Source organism: Tachyglossus aculeatus, chromosome 5 (assembly GCF_015852505.1).
Source record: "Tachyglossus aculeatus isolate mTacAcu1 chromosome 5, mTacAcu1.pri, whole genome shotgun sequence".
In the NCBI taxonomy this organism is placed as follows: Eukaryota; Metazoa; Chordata; class Mammalia; order Monotremata; family Tachyglossidae; genus Tachyglossus; species Tachyglossus aculeatus.
In genome coordinates, this window is record NC_052070.1 from 89,361,116 (window position 1) to 89,382,339 (window position 21,224).

Sequence of the window (21,224 nt, forward strand, 5' to 3'; positions counted from 1 at the left end):
GACTGAAATGGCACGAATGAATGAATAATAAGGGACCGTCTCCGTTGCCGACTTGTCCCTCCCGCAGACAACCGGCGCTCCGTCGAGACGATGGAACGAATGAATGACCCCTTTCCCCGGGAGGGGGCGCGCCCCCCCCCCCACTCGGGTCACGTGACCCCCCCGAGGGGCGGGAAGGGGGGGGGGCCTCCCTCCCGCACCAATGGGGCGGCGCGGACGGGTGGCGAGGGGGGCCGCGAGACCTCCGCCGCCGCCGCCGAACGCGTCGCGGGTGACGCGCGGGGCTCCCGCCGCAATGGCGAGCTGAGTTGCAGCGGCAGCAGCAGCAGCAGCGGCTGCGGAGTCGTGCGGCGGCAGCGCGGCATGGTCCCGCCTTGAAGGCGCGGGAGCGGGGGCGAAGTCGGCCTCCGTATGGGCCGCCCCCCGGCCGGCGGGCGCTGAGCCGCGGGCAGCGGGCGGGCGGGCGGGCGGGGGGGCCCCGGCGGGGGTGGGGGGGATGGCCGGCAGAAGCCGCCGCTCCTGGCTGGCCGTCCTGCTGGGGCTCGTCCTGGGCTTCGTCCTGGCCTCCCGGCTCGTCCTGCCCCGCGCCGCCGACCTCCGCCGGGCCGGCCCCCGCCGCCAGGCCGCCCTCCGGGGCTGCCCCCCGCCGCCGCCGCCGCCCGCCGCCCGCCTGCAGCAGCGCCTGCAGCAGCAGCAGCAGCAGCAGCAACCGCTGCAGCCGCAGCCCGGGGCAGCGCGGGGCGGCGGCCTCCTCCTCCTCCCGCCCCGCGCCCACGGCTTCCTCTTCGTGGGCGTCATGACGGCCCAGAAGTACCTGCACGGACGAGCCGTGGCCGCCTTCAGGTCAGTGACCCGGGCCCACCTCGGCCCCCAGGAGAATAATACTACTCCTACTAATAATGGTGGTATTTATTAAGCGATTACTATCGTCAATCGATCAATCGTATTAATGGAGCGCTCACCATGCGCAGAGCACTGCGCTTACTATCGTCAATCAATCAGTCGTATTGAGCGCTCACTCTGTGCGGAGCGCTGCGCTTACTATCATCAATCAATCAGTCGTATTTCTTGAGCGCTCACTATGTGCAGAGCACCGCGCCTACTATCATCAATCAATAAATCGTACTACTATCGTCAGTCGTATTTATTGAGCGCTCACCATGCGCAGAGCACTGCGCTTACTATCATCAATCAGTCGTATTTCTTGAGCGTTCACCATGTGCAGAGCACTGCGCTTACTATCGTCAATCAATCAGTCGTATTGAGCGCTCACTCTGTGCGGAGCGCTGCGCTTACTATCATCAATCAATCAGTCGTATTTCTTGAGCGCTCACTATGTGCGGAGCGCCGCGCCTACTATCATCAATCAATAAATCGTACTACTATCGTCAGTCGTATTTATTGAGCGCTCACCATGTGCAGAGCACTGCGCCTACTATCATCAATCAATAAATCGTCTTTATGGAGCGCTCACCATGTGCGGAGCGCTGCGCTTACTATCATCAATCAGTCGTATTTCTTGAGCGCTCACTATGTGCAGAGCGCTACGCCTACTATCATCAATCAATCAGTCGTATTTCTTGAGCGCTCACTATGTGCGGAGCACTGCGCTTACTATCATCAATCAATCAATCGTATTTATGGAGCGCTCACCATGTGCGGAGCGCTGCGCTTACTATCATCAATCAATCAGTCGTATTTCTTGAGCGCTCACTATGTGCAGAGCGCTACGCCTACTATCATCAATCAATCAGTCGTATTTCTTGAGCGCTCACTATGTGCAGAGCACTGCGCTTACTATCATCAATCAATCAATCGTGTTTATGGAGCACTCACCATGTGCAGAGCGCTACGCCTACTATCATCAATCAATCAGTCGTATTTCTTGAGCGCTCACCATGCGCAGAGCACTGCGCCTACTATCATCAATCAATAAATCGTATTTATGGAGCGCTCACCATGTGCAGAGCGCTGCGCTTACTATCATCGATCAATCAGTCGTATTTCTTGAGCGCTCACTATGTGCAGAGCGCTACGCCTACTATCATCAATCAGTCAGTCGTATTTCTTGAGCGCTCACTATGTGCAGAGCACTGCGCTTACTATCATCAATCAATCAATCGTATTTATTGAGCGCTCACCATGTGCGGAGCGCTGCGCCTACTATCATCGATCAATCAATCGTATTTCTTGAGCGCTCACTATGTGCGGAGCACTGCGCTTACTATCATCAATCAGTCAATCGTATTTATTGAGCGCTCACTATGTGTAGAGCACTGTGCTAAGCGGCTTGGGAAGTCGCTTACTATGTGCAGAGCACTGTGCTAAGCGCCTTGGGAAGTACAAGTTGGCAACATATAGAGACAGTCCCTACCCAACACTGGGGCCCACCTCTGCCCCGAGGAGAATAATACTACTGATAATGATGATGGCATTTATTAAGCGCTTACTAGCATCAATCAATCAGTCGTATTTATTGAGCGCTCACCATGTGCGGAGCAGTGCGCCTACTATCATCAATCAATAAATCGTATTTATTGAGTGCTCACCATGTGCAGAGCACTGCGCTTACTGTCATCAATCAGTCGTATTTCTTGAGCGCTCACTATGTGCAGAGCACTGCGCTTACTGTCATCAATCAATCAGTCGTATTTCTTGAGCGCTCACTATGTGCAGAGCACTGCGCCTATTATCATCAATCAATCGTATTTCTTGAGCGCTCACTATGTGCAGAGCACTGCGCCTACTATCATCAATCAATAAGTCGTATTTCTTGAGCGCTCACCATGTGCGGAGCACTGCGCCTACTATCATCAATCAATCAATCGTATTTAGTGAGCGCTCACCATGTGCAGAGCACTGCGCTTACTATCGTCAATCAATCAATCGTATTTATTGAGCGCTCACCATGTGCGGAGCACTGCGCCTACTATCATCAATCAATCAATCGTATTTAGTGAGTGCTCACCATGTGCAGAGCACTGCGCTTACTATCGTCAATCAATCGATCGTATTTATTGAGCGCTCACCATGTGCGGAGCACTGCGCCTACTATCATCAATCAATCGATCGTATTTATTGAGCGCTCACCATGTGCAGAGCACTGCGCCTACTATCATCAATCAATCGATCGTATTTCTTTTAGACTGTGAGCCCACTGTTGGGTAGGGACTGTCTCTATATGTTGCCAACTTGTACTTCCCAAGGCGCTTAGCACAGTGCTCTGCACATAGTAAGCGCTCAATAAATACGATTGATGATGATGATTGAGCGCTTACTATGTGCAGAACACTGTGCTAAGCGCCTTGGGAAGTACAAATTGGCAACATATAGAGACGGCTCCTACCCAACATTGGGTCCCACCTCTGCCCCGAGGATAATAATGCTACTGATAATGATGATGGCATTTATTAAGCGCTTACTATCATCATCAATCAATTAATCGTATTTATTGAGTGCTCACTACGTGCAGAGCACTGCGCCTACTATCATCAATCAATCAATCGTATTTCTTGAGCGCTCACTATGTGCAGAGCACTGTGCTAAGCGGCTTGGGAAGTACAAATGGCACGAATGAATGAATTGGGTCCCACCTCTGCCCCGAGGATAATAATACTACTGATAATGATGGTGGCATTTATTAAGCGCTTACTAGCATCAGTCAATCAATCGTATTTATTGAGCGCTCACTATGTGCAGAGCACTGTGCTAAGCGCCTTGGGAAGTACAAGTTGGCAACATATAGAGACAGTCCCTACCCAGCATTGGGGCCCACCTCTGCCCCGAGGATAATAATAGTAATAATAATGATGATGGCATTTATTAAGCGCTTACTATCATCAATCAATCAATCGTATTTATTGAGCGCTCACCATGTGCAGAGCACTGCGCTTACTATCATCAGTCAATCAATCGTATTTCTTGAGCGCTTGCTATGTGCAGAGCGCTGCGCTTACTATCATCAATCAATCGTATTGAGCACTCACTATGTGCAGAGCACTGCGCTTACTATCATCAATCAATCAATCGTATTTCTTGAGTGCTCACTATGTGCAGAGCACTGCGCTTACTATCGTCAATCAATCAATCGTATTTCTTGAGCGCTCACTATGTGCAGAGCACTGTGCTAAGCGGCTTGGGAAGTACAAATGGCACGAATGAATGAATTGGGTCCCACCTCTGCCCCGAGGATAATAATACTACTGATAATGATGATGGCATTTATTAAGCGCTTACTAGCATCAGTCAATCAATCGTATTTATTGAGCGCTCACTATGTGCAGAGCACTGCGCTTACTATCATCAATCAATCAATCGTATTTATTGAGCGCTTACTATGTGCAGAGCACTGTGCTAAGCGCCTTGGGAAGTACAAGTTGGCAACATAATAGAGACAGTCCCTACCCAACATTGGGTCCCACCTCTGCCCCGAGGATAATAATAGTAATAATAATAACGATGGCATTTATAGACTGTCTCTAGATGTTGCCGACTTGGACTTCCCAAGCGCTTAGTACAGGGCTCTGCACACAGTAAGCGCTCAATAAATGTGATTGATTGATTGATTAAGCGCTTACTATCATCATCAGTCGTATTTATTGAGCGCTTACTATGTGCAGAGCACTGTGCTAAGCGGCTTGGGAAGTACAAATTGGCAACATATAGAGACAGTCCCTACCCAACATTGGGTCCCACCGCTGCCCCGAGGATAATAATAGTAATAATAATAATGACGGCATTTATAGACTGTCTCTAGATGTTGCCGACTTGGACTTCCCAAGCGCTTAGTACAGGGCTCTGCACACAGTAAGCACTCAATAAATGTGATTGATTGATTAAGCGCTTACTATCATCATCATCATCACCAATCGTATTTATTGAGCGCTTACTATGTGCAAGCGCTTGGGAAGTCCAAGTTGGCAACATCTAGAGACAGTCCCTACCCAACGGTGGGCTCACAGTCTAAAAGGGGGAGACAGAGAACAAAACCAAACGCACTAACAAAATAAAATGACTATGTGCAGAGCACTGTGCTAAGCGCTGGGGAGGTGACGAGGTGATCAGGTTGTCCCAGTCTCAATCCCCATTTTACAGATGAGGCCCAGAGAAGTGAAGTGACTCGCCCGAAGTCACACAGCTGACAACGGGCGGAGCCGGGGTTTGAACCCATGACCTCTGACTCCAAAGCCCGGGCTCTTCTCCACTGCGCCACGCTGCTTCTCTGTGGCGGGCGTTAATAATAGTGATGATGAGCAATCAATCAATCGTATTAATTGAGTGCTTACGGTGTGCAGAGCACTGGACTAAGCGCTTGGGAAGTACAAGTTGGCAATTTGAACCCATGACCTCTGACTCCAAAGCCCGGGCTCTTCTCCACTGAGCCGCACTGCTTCTCTATGGCGGGCGTTAATAATAGTGATGATGAGCAATCAATCAGTCGTATTAATTGAGCGCTGACGGTGTGCAGAGCACTGGACTAAGCGCTTGGGAAGTACAAGTTGGCAACATAGACGGTCAATCAATCAGTCGTATTTATTGAGCGCTGACGGTGTGCAGAGCACTGGACTAAGCGCTTGGGAAGTCCAAGTTGGCAGCATAGATGGTCAATCAATCAGTCGTATTTATTGAGCGCTTGCGGTGTGCAGAGCACTGGACTAAGCGCTTGGGAAGTACAAGTTGGCAGCATAGACGGTCAATCAATCAATCGTATTTATTGAGCGCTTACTGTGTGCAGAGCACTGCTTGGGAAGTACAAGTTGGCAACATAGACGGTCCCTACCCTACAGTGGGCTCACAGTCTGAAAGGGGGAGGCGGAGAACAAAACCAAACATACTAACAAAATAAAATAAATGGAATAGATATGTACGAGTAAAATAAATAGAGTAATAAATATGTACATACATATATACAGGTGCTGTGGGGAAGAGAAGGAGGTAAGATGGGGGGATGGAGGGGGGAGAGGAAGGAAGGGGCTCAGCAGTGGGCTCACAGTCTAAAAGATGCTTACTAGATGGTGGCGTCTAGTAAGCGCTTACTATGTGCAAAGCACTGTTCTCAGCGCTGGGGAGGTGACAGGGTGACCAGGTTGTCCCACGGGGGGCTCACAGTCTTAATAATTAATAATAGTAATGGCATTTGTTAAGCGCTTACTATGTGCAAAGCCCTGTTCTCAGCACTAGGGAGGTGACAAGGTGACCAGGTTGTCCCATGGGGGGGCTCACAGTCTTAATAATTAATAACAGTAATGGCATTTGTTAAGCGCTTACTATGTGCAAGGCACTGTTCTCAGCGCTGGGGAGGTGACAGGGTGACCAGGTTGTCCCACGGGGGCTCACAGTCTTAATAATTAATAATAGTAATGGCATTTGTTAAGCGCTTACTATGTGCAAAGCCCTGTTTTCAGCGCTGGGGAGGTGACAAGGTGACCAGGTTGTCCCGCGGTGGGGGCTCACAGTTTTAATAATTAATAATAGTAATGGCATTTGTTAAGCGCTTACTATGTGCAAGGCACTGTTCTCAGCGCTGGGGAGGTGACAGGGTGACCAGGTTGTCCCACGGGGGGCTCACAGTCTTAATAATAATAGTAATGGCAGTCTAAAAGTCTAAAAGTTTCTTGGGCGCTTACGGTGTGCAGAGCACTGTAGTAAGCGTTTGGGGAGGTCTGCCGGGGCTGAGCTGGAGCCCCCCACCCCGGGAGGGGAGAAATCGGGTGGGATCTGGGGGGAGGATGCAGATGCGGAGGGGGGCACTCATTCATTTCACTCCTTCTATCGCATTTATTTAGCGCTTACTATGTGCAAAGCACTGTTCTCAGCGCTGGGGAGGGGACCAGGTTGTCACCCAACGACGGGCTCTTATATTGACGCCTGTCTACTTGTTTTGTTGTCTGTCTCCCCCTTCTAGATTGGGAGCCCGTTGTTGGGTAGGGCCCGTCTCTATATGTTGCCGACTTGGACTTCCCAAGCGCTTAGTACAGTGCTCTGCACACAGTAAGCGCTCAATAAATACGATTGATGATGATGATGGTGATGAAGAAACAGATTGAATGAATGCACGAATCCCTCCAGCCCCCCTACAGCTGGGACCTGTCTGTCAGCTCGTTTGCGGGATGTGTCCCTTTATAGTGGACTCTGCCAAGCGCTTAGCACGGTGCCCCGCACGCTGTATGCGCCCCCCAAAATACCACTGATTGATTGGATTGATTCTCGGAGGTTCCTCGGGAATCCCGACTTGTTGGGCCAGGGAGCCACGGATTTGGGAAGCAGCTCCCAATTTCTGCATCCAGTTTCCCGTCGAGTTTGGCTAATAAATTGTATCTGTTGAGCGCTTAGTGCGTGCAGAGCACTGTAATGTGCGCTTGGGAGAGGACGCTATGTATTTCATGCATTCATTCAGTCGTATTTATCGAGCGTTTACTGTATGCAGAGCATTGTACTAAGCACTTGAAAGTACAATTCAGCAACAGAGAGACAATCCCAGCCCGACAACGGGCTCTCAATCTGGAAGGGGGGAGACAGACATCAAGACAAGTAAATAGGCATCAATATAAATAAGTAGAATTATAGATCTATACACCCATCATTGATAAAATATATCACAGTTGGTAAACAGATTCCCGGCCTTCAGTGAGCTTAAAGCTGGGGGGGAATCCCAAATGTGCCTGCCCCTGATGAGATTTCCCAGGGATTGGAAGGAAGGCAATATATGGGAATCTGCTCCTCTGCCTAAGCAGTTCAGGGTGAGACTTTTGTTTCAAATGACTCATAAAAATGAACGGGCTCTTTCAGGGGCTGTTTGCCTCCACTTGGGGGGCAGGGTAGGGAAAATCCTGTTTCCAGGATTTATTTGGGAAAATACCCTGTTATGAACAGCCTCTCTCTTAGAATTAGCTCTCTTCAGTAAAACAGATCCTTATCAGAGAGGTAGACTATAATAAACTCGTCCTCCAGACTGTAAACTCGTTATAGGCAGGGATCACGTCCGCTAATTAGCAGACATGACCCGCTAATTCGGTTGTATTGTACTCTTCCAAGCGCAGAGTACAGTGCTCTGCGCCTAGTAAGCCCTCAATCAATACAATTGAGGGAGGTAGGAAATGTGCAGTGGAGTGTGATAGAATTACACATCAGATTGATAGCTAATGTAATCATCACCACTGTCATCAACAGTATTGACTAAGTACTTAGTGGTTGCAGAGTATTGTACTAGATGCTGGGAAACACCAAACAGTAAGAAACACGGGCCGGAGTTTTCAATTTATTAATGAATGGAAATGCCGCGCTAGTCTAGTCAGTGTCTGTTGGGAACATATAAGCTAGATTGCCGCTCGTATTTAAATTTTGGAACCAGCTCTACATTTTCCTTAAAAGAATGAAAAGAACACCTTGTACTTTTATTATTAATTACACTTGCATAGCGCTTACTGTGTGCAAAGCACGGTACTAAGCGCTTGGGAGAGTACACTATAACATCAATCACATTCCCTGCCCACAGTGAGCTCACAGTCTAAAGGGGGAGGTCACAGTCTAGAGTAAATTAACTTTTCATCCCAAGTAGCTAATAGTTGTCATCTAAAGGGCTTCCATACTGCGCTATTTGGAATTCAAAGTATTGCTCTTAAAGAGAATATCAACTTACATTTCACAATGCAGTTTTCCAGAAACTGACCCTCAGCAGATGGAGGATCTGTTGATAGAGCCACAGAAAATGTCAAGCCTTTTAAACCAAAGTGAGCTGTTCTAAAATCAGAAAAAAACGGAGCACTTAATAACCTTTTGGAGCAGTGAGAAAGATGTTAGCCTCAGTTCTGTGGTTTCCTGTTTACAGCTAATATTTTTTGCCCTATGGAAAATATACAACTCGGTTACTAGTTTCTCATTCCATTTCAGCAGGTGTTGGCAGTGGCATTTGTAGCCGAGTCAGGGAATGGATCCGTAAAGGAGGGTTGAAGAGGAAGGAGTAGAATACTAATAATAATTGGATTTTAGTGCTTACTATGTGCACAGCACTGTACTGAGCATTGGGATTGGTACAATATAAGCAACTCAATCCCTGCCTCTTATAGGGCTCTCAGTCTGAGGGAGGGTGAATAGGTATTTCATCCCCATTTTGCGGGTGAGGTGACTGAGGCACAGAGAATTCAAGTGACTTGCCAAGGGTCACAGAACAGGCAGAGCTGGGATTAGAACCCACATCCGCAGACTCCTCAGCCCATGCTCTTTCCACCAGACCACGCTGCTGGGTACTGCCCGAGGAGTATACTTTTTTGATGTTACCCGTATTCCCTATTTCCTATTTATTTTATTTTGTTAGTATGTTTGGTTTTGTTCTCTGTCTCCCCCTTTTAGACTGTGAGCCCACTGTTGGGTAGGGACTGTCTCTATATGTTGCCAATTTGTACTTCCCAAGCGCTTAGTACAGTGCTCTGCACATAGTAAGCGCTCAATAAATACGATTGATGATGATGATTCCCACATGGGCGGCGATCCAGTGAGTTCGATTTTTAGGCCCCGGGCACTTAGCGTTGAAACCTGGGTTCGAACTGCTAACAAATGAAGGTGCAGTTAAGCGGAATTGTGATGGGGTGCAGACAAAGCAAGGATTTATGTTTCCAGGGTGGGCAACTGGGGGAGGGGGGCAGGCCTGTGCCGCTTCTTCTGTAGCTCATGGGGTCCTGTGGTATTTCTGCCCCCGCCTCTGTCATTCCCCTACATCTGTGGTGGCTGTGTTCCGGTGTTACTTTCCTTAGAGTTCCTTCCTCCTTTCTGAGCTAGGGCAGAGAAAGTGGGAGGAGTGTGGAGGGGAAGGGACGGAGACCCAGGGTGGGTGTCATGAACAGAAATGGGACGGTGAATTTCCAGGAAGAGTGGGACCATTGGCAAACAGCCCAGTCGTGGTCTGGGGGATGATAGCGCCTAGCCTAGGAGATTGAGTCGACAGGTTCTTTCGCGGCATCCGTGACTGTCCAACCACAGGGCCGTGGAAAATCACTTAATCCTTTCCTAGTAAATTTGCATCCAAAATGAGGATAATGTTATCCCACATCATATCTATTATTCAAAAATTGGGTTAAGAAACATGATTACTCGGAGCTGTTCAGGTGAAAAGCACTGCCTGTCTAAGGTACCATTTTACCCATTTGTAAGAGGAAATACCCTAAATACAAAGCTTCTAAACACTGCCACGCTTGGTTTAAGAAAGATGTGTCTGTGACACCCCCGACCCCCGCGAAAGAAGCGTGATCGGTATGGGACTTTGTTTCCACTGTTCCATCATCCTGTCTTCCACCTGGAGATAATACAACTGATTGGAGCTATCCTCAGATGCAAATTTTGATCTCCTTTCACTCTCCACGTTGTCTTTCTGGCTGCCGCTAAAACCTGGACAACTAAATGTTTACATTCCAACTCCAGTCTCTGTCTGTTTCCCCCTCTTGTTCTTTTCTTTACACCTGTATCTACCGTGGTCTAGTGGAAGGAGCATGGGCCTGAGATTCGGGGGAACTGAGTTCTCATTCTGGCTCCACCACTTGCCTGCTGGGTGACCTTGGGCAAGTCACTTAACTTCTCTGTGCCTCAGTTCCTCATTTGTAAAAATGGGGATACATTACCTATTCTCCTTTCCCCTTAGACCTTGAGCTCCATGTGATGCAGGGACTGATCTGATTGTATCATATCTAATCCCTGTGTTTAGTACAGCGCTTGGCATGTTGTAAGTGCTGGACAGATGCCACAAATGTTATTACTGGCAGAATATAGTCGATGCAGGAACTAAACCACAAAGGTCTGGGGGGCCCATAGGAAGTGGGCCTTGCCCTTAAGAAAAATATCACTTGCATTTTGCCCCTGATTCCAAGTGTGTTTAGCATTTTGCTAGGTGATCCTTTACAGATGTTAAAATGAGGCAGAGAGAAGTTGTGGCGTGGCCGTAGTCATTGTGGACATTCAGACCCCCTAAAATTTCCAGTCTTGATTCGTCCACCGAGTCACTGGGTGTGTCTGAGCAGAGCAAATGTGGTTTTTGGACGAGATTTTTTGGGTTTAGAAAAAAAAACCTTTTTTTTTCCTTTAATTTAAATCTCCCTGGAAGAGACCTAACTTTGCCCCAAGCTGACTTTATGCTTGTTATGGGCAGGGAATGTCTGCTAATTCTGTTTGTACTCTCCCAATCACTTAGTACAATGCTCTGCGCATAGTAAGTGTTCAATAAATCCCTTGGATTGATTTGGAGGAATAACGCTGTGCCAACTGCGGCAATGATTTCAGAGCCTGGCTCAGGAATTTTGGCAGTAGCCTATCGGCCTGACTGATATATGAGCACCTCGGACGTTTTCATCGCCTCCGGCCCTGTGCTGCCATCCTGTTGCTCTCATGGGTGGCCTCAAGACGGTCCCCAGCATCCAGGCAGTCTGCCAGTAGTTGGCTAAGAGGAAGAGCGCAGCCCTGCTAGTACCCTCGGGCACTAGCTGTCAATTGGTGAACGGTTGGGCTTGTGGAGGAATGCAGTCCAACACCAAAATCCTCCTATTTGCGTGACCCCGGCCTACCGTTTCTCAGGCCTACCACGCCAAACTGTAGCAATAAGCCCTAGTTGCCAATCCACGTAACTTTACCTAAAGAGCCAAGTAGTCTTAACAAGGGTTAAATGTGTGGTTTTTTTCAAGCTGTTACTTTGTGTTCCTTGCAGCCTGGCTTGTTCTTTCTTACATCCTAAAGTACTTCTGGTATTTGTTGAGCCCTTACTGTGTGTCAAGCACCATTCTAAGTGCTGGGATAGATACAAGTTAATGATGTTTTGAAAATAACAGGGTGCCCAGTGATTGCAGCTATGGCCCAGGACCTGATGATCAAGTTTGCGGACTTTATTAACTTTTTATTTTTTTTCCTCCGTAGCTCTGTTTATTCATTCAATCGTATTTATGTGCAGAGCACTGTGCTAAGTGCTTGGGAGAGTACAATACAACAATAAACAGACACATTCCCTGCCCACAACGAGCTTACAGTCTAGAAAGGGGGAGACACACTAAATACATGAGTTACAGATAGAAACATAAGTGCTGTGGGGGTGGGACGGGGGAAGAACAAAGGGAGCAAGTCAGGGTGATGCAGAAGGGAGTGGAAGAAGAGGAAAGGGGGGCTTAGTCAGGGAAGGCCTCTTGGAGGAGATGTGCCAGTGAGGGAGAGTAGTTGTGTGTCAGATTTGAGGAGGGAAGGCGTTCCAGGCCAGAGGCAGGATGTGGGCTAGGGGTTGGTGGCCAGAGAGATGAGCTCAAGGCACAGTGAGAAGGTTAGCATTAGAGGAGCAAAGTGTGCGGACTGGGTTGTGGGAGGAGAGTAGCCAGGTAAAGTAGGAGGGAGCAAGTTGAGGGGGCAAGCTTTTGGGTTTTTGCAAATCGTACTTATTGAGCGCTTACTGTGGGTAGAACACTGTACTAAGTAGTAGGGAGAGTATAATAATAACAACAAACAGACGCATTCCTTGTTGCACTGCTCACTAACACCTCCGTAAGAGGGAAAGTTGGAGCAATGCTGGGTGCTCTTAGTAATTGCTTGAAAAGGGTTAAGTGGAGGCAAGCTGAAGCCTTTCTCATGAAAGGTGAAAAAATTTCAATGATTCTTGCAAAGAAACAGTAGTGAAAAATAACAATTCCAGATTAGAATTGATTTGGTGATTTAACTTTGGGGTAAAATCGAAAAGGCAGCCTTTCCCCTTTATTTAGTGGGCACAAAGTAACAAATACTGAAAAGTGGACCAATCACATTACATTGCAGCCTGATTATAGCTTGTGGGTTTTAGGAGTCTGCAAGGAATTTCTTGAAAAAAGAAAGGCAATGAGATTAGAAACCACAGTAATCCTGGATGTGACTTCCCGAAATTCAAAACTAACCAAGAAAGACTATGCAATTCTTAAACACTTGTTAGTGACTAACTTTTATTGAGCCACTGGATATTTGTGACTCATAATCATTTGATCATCTTGGAAAGATGATAATAGACAATTTACAGTCCTCTAGACTGTACGCTCCTCGTGGGCAGGGAATGTGTCAGCCAAGTCTGTTGTACTTGTCTAAGTGCGTAGTGCAGTGTTCTGCACACAGTAAGTGCTCAATGAATATGATTGATTTAATGATTAACATAGACTGTGAGCCCAATGTTGGGTAGGGACTGTCTCTGTATGTTGCCAATTTGTACTTTCCAAGCGCTTAGTACGGTGCTCTGCAATTAGTAAGCGCTCAATAAATACGATTGATGATGATGGACAGCTTCGGGTTCTTGTACTTCAATTCTGCATGTGATTTCTCTTTTTAGTTGTCAATTATCTATCTCTTCTTGAATGTCGACTTAGTGGTAGGGTGCAATTACTGAGAAGCAGTGTGGCCTAGTGGAAAGAGCATGGGCCTGGGATCAGAGGACCTGGGTTCTAATCCCCGCTCTGTTACTTGTCTGCTGTGTGACCTTGGGCAAGTCACTTCACTTTTCTATGCCTGTTACCTCAACCCCGAAATGGGAATTAAGACTTTGATCCCCATGTAGGAAATAGACTCTGCAACCTGATTTGCTTGTATCTACCCCAGTGCTTGGTACAATGCCTGGCATGTAGTAAGTGCTTAACAAATACTATTTTAAAAAAAAGAACACCACACTACATTGCATTTTATCTTAATCCCCCCCAAAAAGTCATTAGTATGGGTTACCTTAAATTGCATGTAAGTTTTTCGCATATATAGTTTCACTCTCCTCACTCTCACTTGCCACTTACTTTTTTCCCTTCGGTTAGTATTCTGTGCCCTTAAGTTGAAGTGTAGGGACTTGGAAAAAACTTGCATAGAGTTAAAAGGCCCAAATTAGTTATCCTAGTGCAAGAAATCATGGAATGGTCAGTTACTGTTCTTCAGGCAGAATCTTCTATCTATCTACAAGTTTCTCAAATCTTAGTTTGTAGATACACAGTGAAAGAGTCCAAGCCTCTTTCAGAATAAGATTTCAATTACTGGAAACACTCTTATTTTGAAAGAAGTGAGCCCAATAAGAAACCATATTTTCTTTGGAACGCACGATTGTCCACAACTGGTCTGTCTTCAAAGCAAATCTGCAGTTGAACCGTGAAGTGAAGACAAAGAATCATTCTCCTCTCTCAGTGTAACTATTTACAGAGATAGAAATATAATATACAGTTGTTTCACTGTTTTTTGTTTTTTTTTAAAAAAAAATTACTAAATGGCCCGCTAGGTAGGGCTAGAAGTTGGAGGGAAATTCAGGAGAAATCAAAATATTTTGGATGTTTTTTCATTTTTCTAGGTGACTCGATTTATCCCTTAGGCTGATTGTGCCAGGAAGCTTCTCTTTTTCAAGTCATTTGATTAACATAATTACCCCTTATTAAAAGCACCATAGGAATTTGGCTTCATGTCTCCCAAGATAACCCATCCGTTTGCAGGATCTTCCCTAATACTTAACTATAGAGGTATTTTATAGTTGCACTTTTTGCTGGGTCTCAAAAAGTAACCCAGTAAAATGGTTTAGATGTGAAAATAAACAGAAATCCTTATTTTCTCACCCAAACCCCACCCTCCCCTTGACTTTCCCACCCCTGAAGATGGCATCACCATCCTTCATGTCTCAAAAGCCCCTAACATTGGCGTTATCCTTGACTCCTCTCTATCATTCAACCCACACATTCAGTCCATCTGTTCCACCTTCAGAACATCGCTAAAATCCATCCTTTCCTCTTTATCCAAACTGCTACTACGTTAATCCAATCATTTATCTTATCGCACTGTGGTTTCAGCACTTAGAATGGTGCTTGGCGCATAGTTAGCACTTAACAAGTACCCTAATTATTATTACTCTCTCAGCCTCCTTGTTAACCTCCCAGCCTCCTGTCTCTCCTCACTCCAGTCCATTCTTCACCCTGCTGCCCGAATCATTTTTCTCCAGAAACGTTCAGGACGTGTTTCCCCACTCCTCAAGAAACTCCAGTGGTTGCCCATCCATCTCTGCATCAAACAAAAACACCTCTCCATTGGCTTCAAAGCACTCAATCACCTTGCCCCCTCCTACTTCACCACGCTACTCTCCAAATACAACCTAGCCCGCACAGTTCACTCCTGTAATGCCAACCTTCCAGCTGTACCTCTGTTCATTCAATCGTATTTATTGAGCACTTACTGTGTGCAGAGCACTGTACTAAGCGCTTGGATCTCATCTTTCTTGCCACCGACCCCTGGCCTGTGTCCTCCCTTTGACCAGGAGCGCCGTCCCTTCTCAAATCCGACAGACAATTACTCTCCCCACCCCCAAAGCTTTATTGATGGGACATCTCCTCCAAGAGGCCTTCCCTGACTAAGCCTTCCTTTCCTCTTCTGTGTCGCCCTGACATGCTCCCTTTATTCATTCCCCCTCCCAGCCCCACAGCACTTATATATATATATATATATATTTAATTTATTTATATTAATGTCTGTCTCTCCCCTGAGACTGTAAGCTTGATGTGTGACTCCTTATTGTTATATTGTACTTTCAAGCGCTTAGTACAGTGCTGCACCCAGTAAGTGCTCAATAAATATGATTGAATGGATGTTGAAGCATCCTTTTTTCCTCTTACTAAAAGTACCTTCAGTCAGCTTTTTTAGGGTCACACCGTCCCCCCGCCCCTGCTTAGAGAGAGAAAGGACTGTTTTTAGATCCATTTAGAGAAACCTGTGCTTATAGTGAGGGAGAGAAATACTGTGTCACTTCCCCCCCGAGAAGTCTCCCCCATCATGCACAATATAGTAATAATAATGATGGCATTTATTAAGTGCTTACTATGTGCAAAGCACTGTTCTAAGCGCTGGAGAGGTTACAAGGTGATCAGGTTGTTCCACAGGGGGCTCACAGTCTTCATCCCCATTTTACAGATGAGGGAACAGGCCCAGAGAAGTTAAGTGACATGTCCAAAGTCACACAGCTGACAAGTGGCAGGGCCGGGATTTGAACCCATGACCTCTGACTCCAAAGCCTGGGCTCTTTCCACTGAGCCACGCTGCTTCCCTGTCCAAGTTCACCTGAGGAAGATTGTAGTGCATTTTGGAATTTACCACCACTCCATTCCTCTCCTCTTCTGACATCTTTTCAATATGGCCAGAGTATGGCAACCGTTCTATTGTACTCGTCCAAGTGCTTAGTACAAAGCCGTGTACCTGGTCAGTGCTCAAAAAATATAATTGATTGATGGAGTGATTGACTGAAAGGATTATAGGGAAGAGTGGGTGGAGTGGATGCTTAGAGTGCTGTGTCCCAGGGGTGCAAGTCCCCACAGGTCTGCTTTTACTTATGAAATAAAGACCAGAAGGGGGTTGTTGATGTGGAGTTCTGGGGAGAATTGGTTTCAGTGTAGTTGGTGGTTCAGTCAGTACTCAACTCTTCCCCAGTTGTGGTATTTGTTAAGCGCTTACTCTGTGCCAGGCACTCTACTAAGCGCTGGGGTGGATACAAGCAAATTGGGTTGGATACGGTCCCTGTCCCACTTGGGGCTCTCAGTCTCAATTCCCATTTTACAGATGAGAGAACTGAGGCCCAGAGAAGTGAAGTGACTTGCCCAGTGTCACACAGCAGACAAGTGGTGGAGCTGGGATTAGAACCCATGGCCTACTGACTCCTAGGCCTGGGCTGCATTCACTATACCATGCTGCTTCTCCATGAATTTAGTATGGTAATATGATAGGCTCTCAATCTGTTATTCAGAATTACAAAATACCTTCTTACTCCATTACTGTTATATACTTCCAGAAGAACTGGCAAAACTAGCTCATCTGTTAATTCAGTTTTTGGATTTCCAGGGATATGTATGTGTTTTGGCACGAGTGAACCATGTCTCTTTATATGCATGCGTGTCTTTAATGGTTTAAAATCATTCAGCACTTCTAAGTGTAACCTTTTTCAGTACCAAATTTAAAGATTAAACATGTTCACTCTTGAAATATTAAATCCAGCATCCCTTCATGAAACTTCTGTGGTCAAATTATCTGCTGTTTGTGAAAGATTAGGTTTAGGGAAAAGAGCACTGTGCTGGGAGTCAGCAAACCTGGGTTCTAGCCCCAGCTCTGTCACTAGCCTTCTGTGTGACCGTGGGCAACTCACCTCACCCTTGGGCCTCAGTTTACTCATCTGTAAAATGGGGATAAAACAGACTGTAAGCCACATATGGATCAGGAATGGTGTCCAATCTGATGCATTCGTATCTACCCCATGGTTAATAAGTAGTAAGTAAATGATGGTTACCGCAGTAAAAATGAAGTTAAACTGCATGTACAGATACTCTGAATTATGGCAGAACCTTGAAATAGAACATTAAAGATTTAAAATGTCTAAACATTTGGAATGGGATTAGCAACATCATGCAATGGAGTTTGCTTTATGGTGTTTCTTGTTTGGTATAGGCATGACCAGCATCTCTGCTTCCTTCTCTGATTTTAAGAAAAGCCTAAATGGAAGGGAAGGTTGAAATTACTGGTGAATTTTTTAGTAGTTTTATCTGCACATTTAAAACTCATTCATTCATTCAATCATATTAATTGAGCGCTTACTGTGCGCAGAGCACTGTACTAAGCGCTTGGGAAGTACAGGTTGGCAACATATAGTGACGGTCCCTACCCAACAGTGGGCTCGTGTTTCAAAGGCCCACATAGATTCTCTCACTCCTCTTCCTCCCAATGTGTTTAGGCAGGACACTGCCTGCCCTCCATTACTACAGCTAATTGAGAATTGGTTATAGTGAATTAGGCTCCCCTAGGTGACCACTGCTATTAAATCTCTCAGTATGAAAAGCAGCAGGTTACAGTAATTCACTGTCATTTTTGGCCTAGGGGCCATTTTCTCTTGCATTCAGTGAGATTTAAACTAAATTTTACAATGGGAATAGCTTTCCTTGTTGATGTACAACAAAGACTTTTCTCTGTGACGAAACTATATTCATATAGAAAGAAGACTCTTATTTTTAAAATTTAGTTTACAAAAGATAACTTTAAAACTATTGTATCCTGGAACGATGTTGCTTTTCAGGCCCTTTCCTTGGACTTAGAATGGTAAAGAATATAGATGAGAATTCCTCTTTTTAAAAAAATTACCAAATTTATTTTTAGGATACAATTTAATGGGCTATAAGTATTCAATTTTGCATTTAGAAAATATTTAAAAAGTTCTTTATATTCATTAAGGAGAATCACTTATGTAAGATGAATTCTACAACAACAGGTCTATATGAGCTTTACCTGCTGTAATAGAGCTTTCTATAAAACATAATTAGCATTATTTCATCTGAACGTGTTCATTTTTCTTTTCTACCTTCCTTTGTTCCCCTCTATCCAGGCAGACAGACAGACACAAACACCCCCCCCCACCCCCACCCTTGATGAACTGTGAGCTCATTGTGGGCAGGGAATGTGTGTGTTGTTGTAGTGTACTCTCCCAAGCACATAGTACAGTGCTTGGCACACCGTAAGTGCTCAATGAATATGACTGAATGAATGACTGAACAAGAATGTTCTTTAAAAAGTAGTTTCTATTTACCAGTAAACCCCAAGAGAAAAGTAGGTTTTGATGTGAAATAGGAAGCTTCTCCCCTCAACCATTCTTCTCTTTTGTTCTTTACTCAGTTGATTTCAGGTTCACCATGGCTAATTGCATTGCTACTGCTGGGCTAAGTGTCAGGGAGCAAACCAGAGAACAAAATTGGTGAGACAGAAAGATAACCAAAGGCATCAAGGTAAATCACAAAAGAGGCAGGCAAATGAACATATGTAGCAATTGCCCACCCCAGTCAACCAGTGGTATTTATTGAGTGATTTCTTAGTGAAGAACACATTTCTTAGGTGCTTGAGAGGATGCAATAGTGCAGAAGTCACATTCCCTAGATTGTAATCTCCTTGAAGGCAGGGATCATGTCTACTAATTCTATTGTATTGAACTCTCCCAAACGCCTAGTAGAGTGCTCTGCACAAAGTAAACTCTCCTGTAAATTATGGGGTGATTCCATCTGTCAGGAAATTGCAGTATAGTGGGGGAGACTGACAATCATAAGTTTACCAATGGTGGGAGCAGGAGAAAGGGCAACGTCAAAATAGGCAATAGTGTGAAAGGATGACATCAGTATGAACAATTGACTATGACCGTAATATGTCTCAAAAAAATGGATGTATCACTAATCACTAACAGCTGTACTGGGGTACCTTTTCCCATAGAGATACATATATACATATATATATATATAATATATATAATTCACTGGGATTCATTCTAGAACCTTTGGAACTCTAGCAGGATAGTCTTCTTAATTTTTAAATAGTTCATCTACTTTCATGAAAATGTATGCAAGGATTTTTAATCCAAAAATTTTAGCAATTGGTTGGAGTTAAAGATTCTAGCCTTCCTGGCAGCTGTGCTCCGTGACTACCTTCTCTGACACTGCTGCCATTAAAGCTGGAATCTTAACTCCAACCAATCGCTAAGATTTTTGGATTAAAAATTCTTGCATACATTTTCATGAAAGTAGATGAACACTTTAAAAGTTAAGAAGACTTAAGAAGACCGAAGTCGTAGGAGAGAGCCTGGGTGGGGAGATAGAGACTTGGCATTGCTGCTCTGAGCCACTGTAGTTTGGTTGCCTCTGAAATGTCGACAGTGGTCAAACACCCTGGATCTTCATAGGTTCCTCCAGTGGTTGCCCATCCACCTCATCAAACAAACTCCTTACCATCGGCTTTACAGCCCTCCATCACCTTACCCCCTTCTACCTCACCTTGCCACCACCCAGTCTGCACACTTTCCTTCTCTAATGCCAACCTTCTCATTGTACCTCGACTTCTCTCTGCTGACCTCTCGCTCACATCCTGCCTCTGGCCTGGAATGTCCCTCCCTCTTCATGTCCGTCCGACAGACAGTCACTCTTCCCACCTTCAAAACCTTATTAAAAGCACATCTCCTCCAAGAGGCCTTCCTGGGTTAAGCCCTCATTTCTTTTGTCCCACTCACTTCTAAGTCTCCTTTGCACTTAAGATTTGCACCCTTTATCCACCCCTCCCTCAGCCCTACAGCACTTCCATACGGATCTGTAGACTGTTTATGTTAATGTCTATCTCCCCCCTCAGATGGTGAGCTCCTTGTGGGCAGGGTGTGTGCCTATCAATTGCATTGTATTGTACTCTCCCAAGCACTTAAAGTACTCTGCACACAATTAATGCTCAATAAATGATTGACTCCACCAGCATTGGCCATTTATAATAATAATGATGGTATTTGTTAAGCAGTTACTATGGGCTGAGCACTGTTCTAAGCACTGGGATAGATACAAGGTAATCAGGTTGTCCCACTTGGGGCTCACAGTCATAATCCCCATTTTACAGATGAGGTAACTGAGGCACAGAGAAGTGAAGTGACTTGCCCAAAGTCACACAGATGACAAGTGGCGGATTCAATCAATCAATCAATCATATTGAGCGCTTAAACTATGTGCAGAGCACTGTACTAAGCACTTGGGAAGTACAAGTTGGCAACATATAGAGACAGTTCCTACCCAACAGTGGGCTCACAGTCTAAAAGGGGGAGACAGAGAACAAAACCAAAAATACTAACAAAATAAAATAGAATAGATATGTACAAGTAAAATAAATAAATAAATAGAGTAATAAATATGCACAAACATATATACATATATACAGGCACTGTGTGGCAGGGAAGGAGGTAAGATGAGGGGGATGGAAAGGGGGACGAGGGGGAGAGGAAGGAAGGGGCTCAGTCTGGGATGGCCTCCTGGAGGAGGTGAGCTCTCAGTAGGGCCTAGAAGGGAGCAAGAGAGCTACCTTGGCCGATGGGCAGAGGGAGGGCATTCCAGGCCCGGGGGATGACGTGGGCCGGGGGTCGATGGCGGGACAGGCGAGAACGAGGCACGGTGAGGAGATTAGCAGCAGAGGAGCGGAGGGTGCGGGCTGGGCTGTAGAAGGAGAGAAGGGAGGTGAGGTAAGAGAGGACGAGGTGATGGACAGCCTTGAATCAATCAATCAATCAATCGTATTTATTGAGCGCTTACTATGTGCAGAGCACTGTACTTAGCGCTTGGGAAGTACAAATTGGCAACACATAGAGACAATCCCTACCCAACAGTGGGCTCACAGTCTAAAAGGGGGAGACAGAGAACAAAACCAAACATACCAACAAAATAAAATAAATAGGATAGAAATGTACAAGT

At 45.8% G+C, this 21,224-nt stretch overlaps 1 protein-coding gene across 1 annotated transcript in view; it reads left to right on the forward strand.

Moving 5' to 3' along the window:
- The first annotated feature begins 496 nt into the window (after positions 1-496).
- The window catches only part of CHSY1 (chondroitin sulfate synthase 1), a 113,275-nt gene continuing 92,547 nt past the window's right edge, over positions 497-21,224 (forward strand). Inside the window, exon 1 of the mRNA XM_038747152.1 lies at positions 497-843. Within this exon, the coding sequence (XP_038603080.1) occupies positions 497-843 (347 nt within the window). The remainder of the gene's footprint in view (positions 844-21,224) is intronic.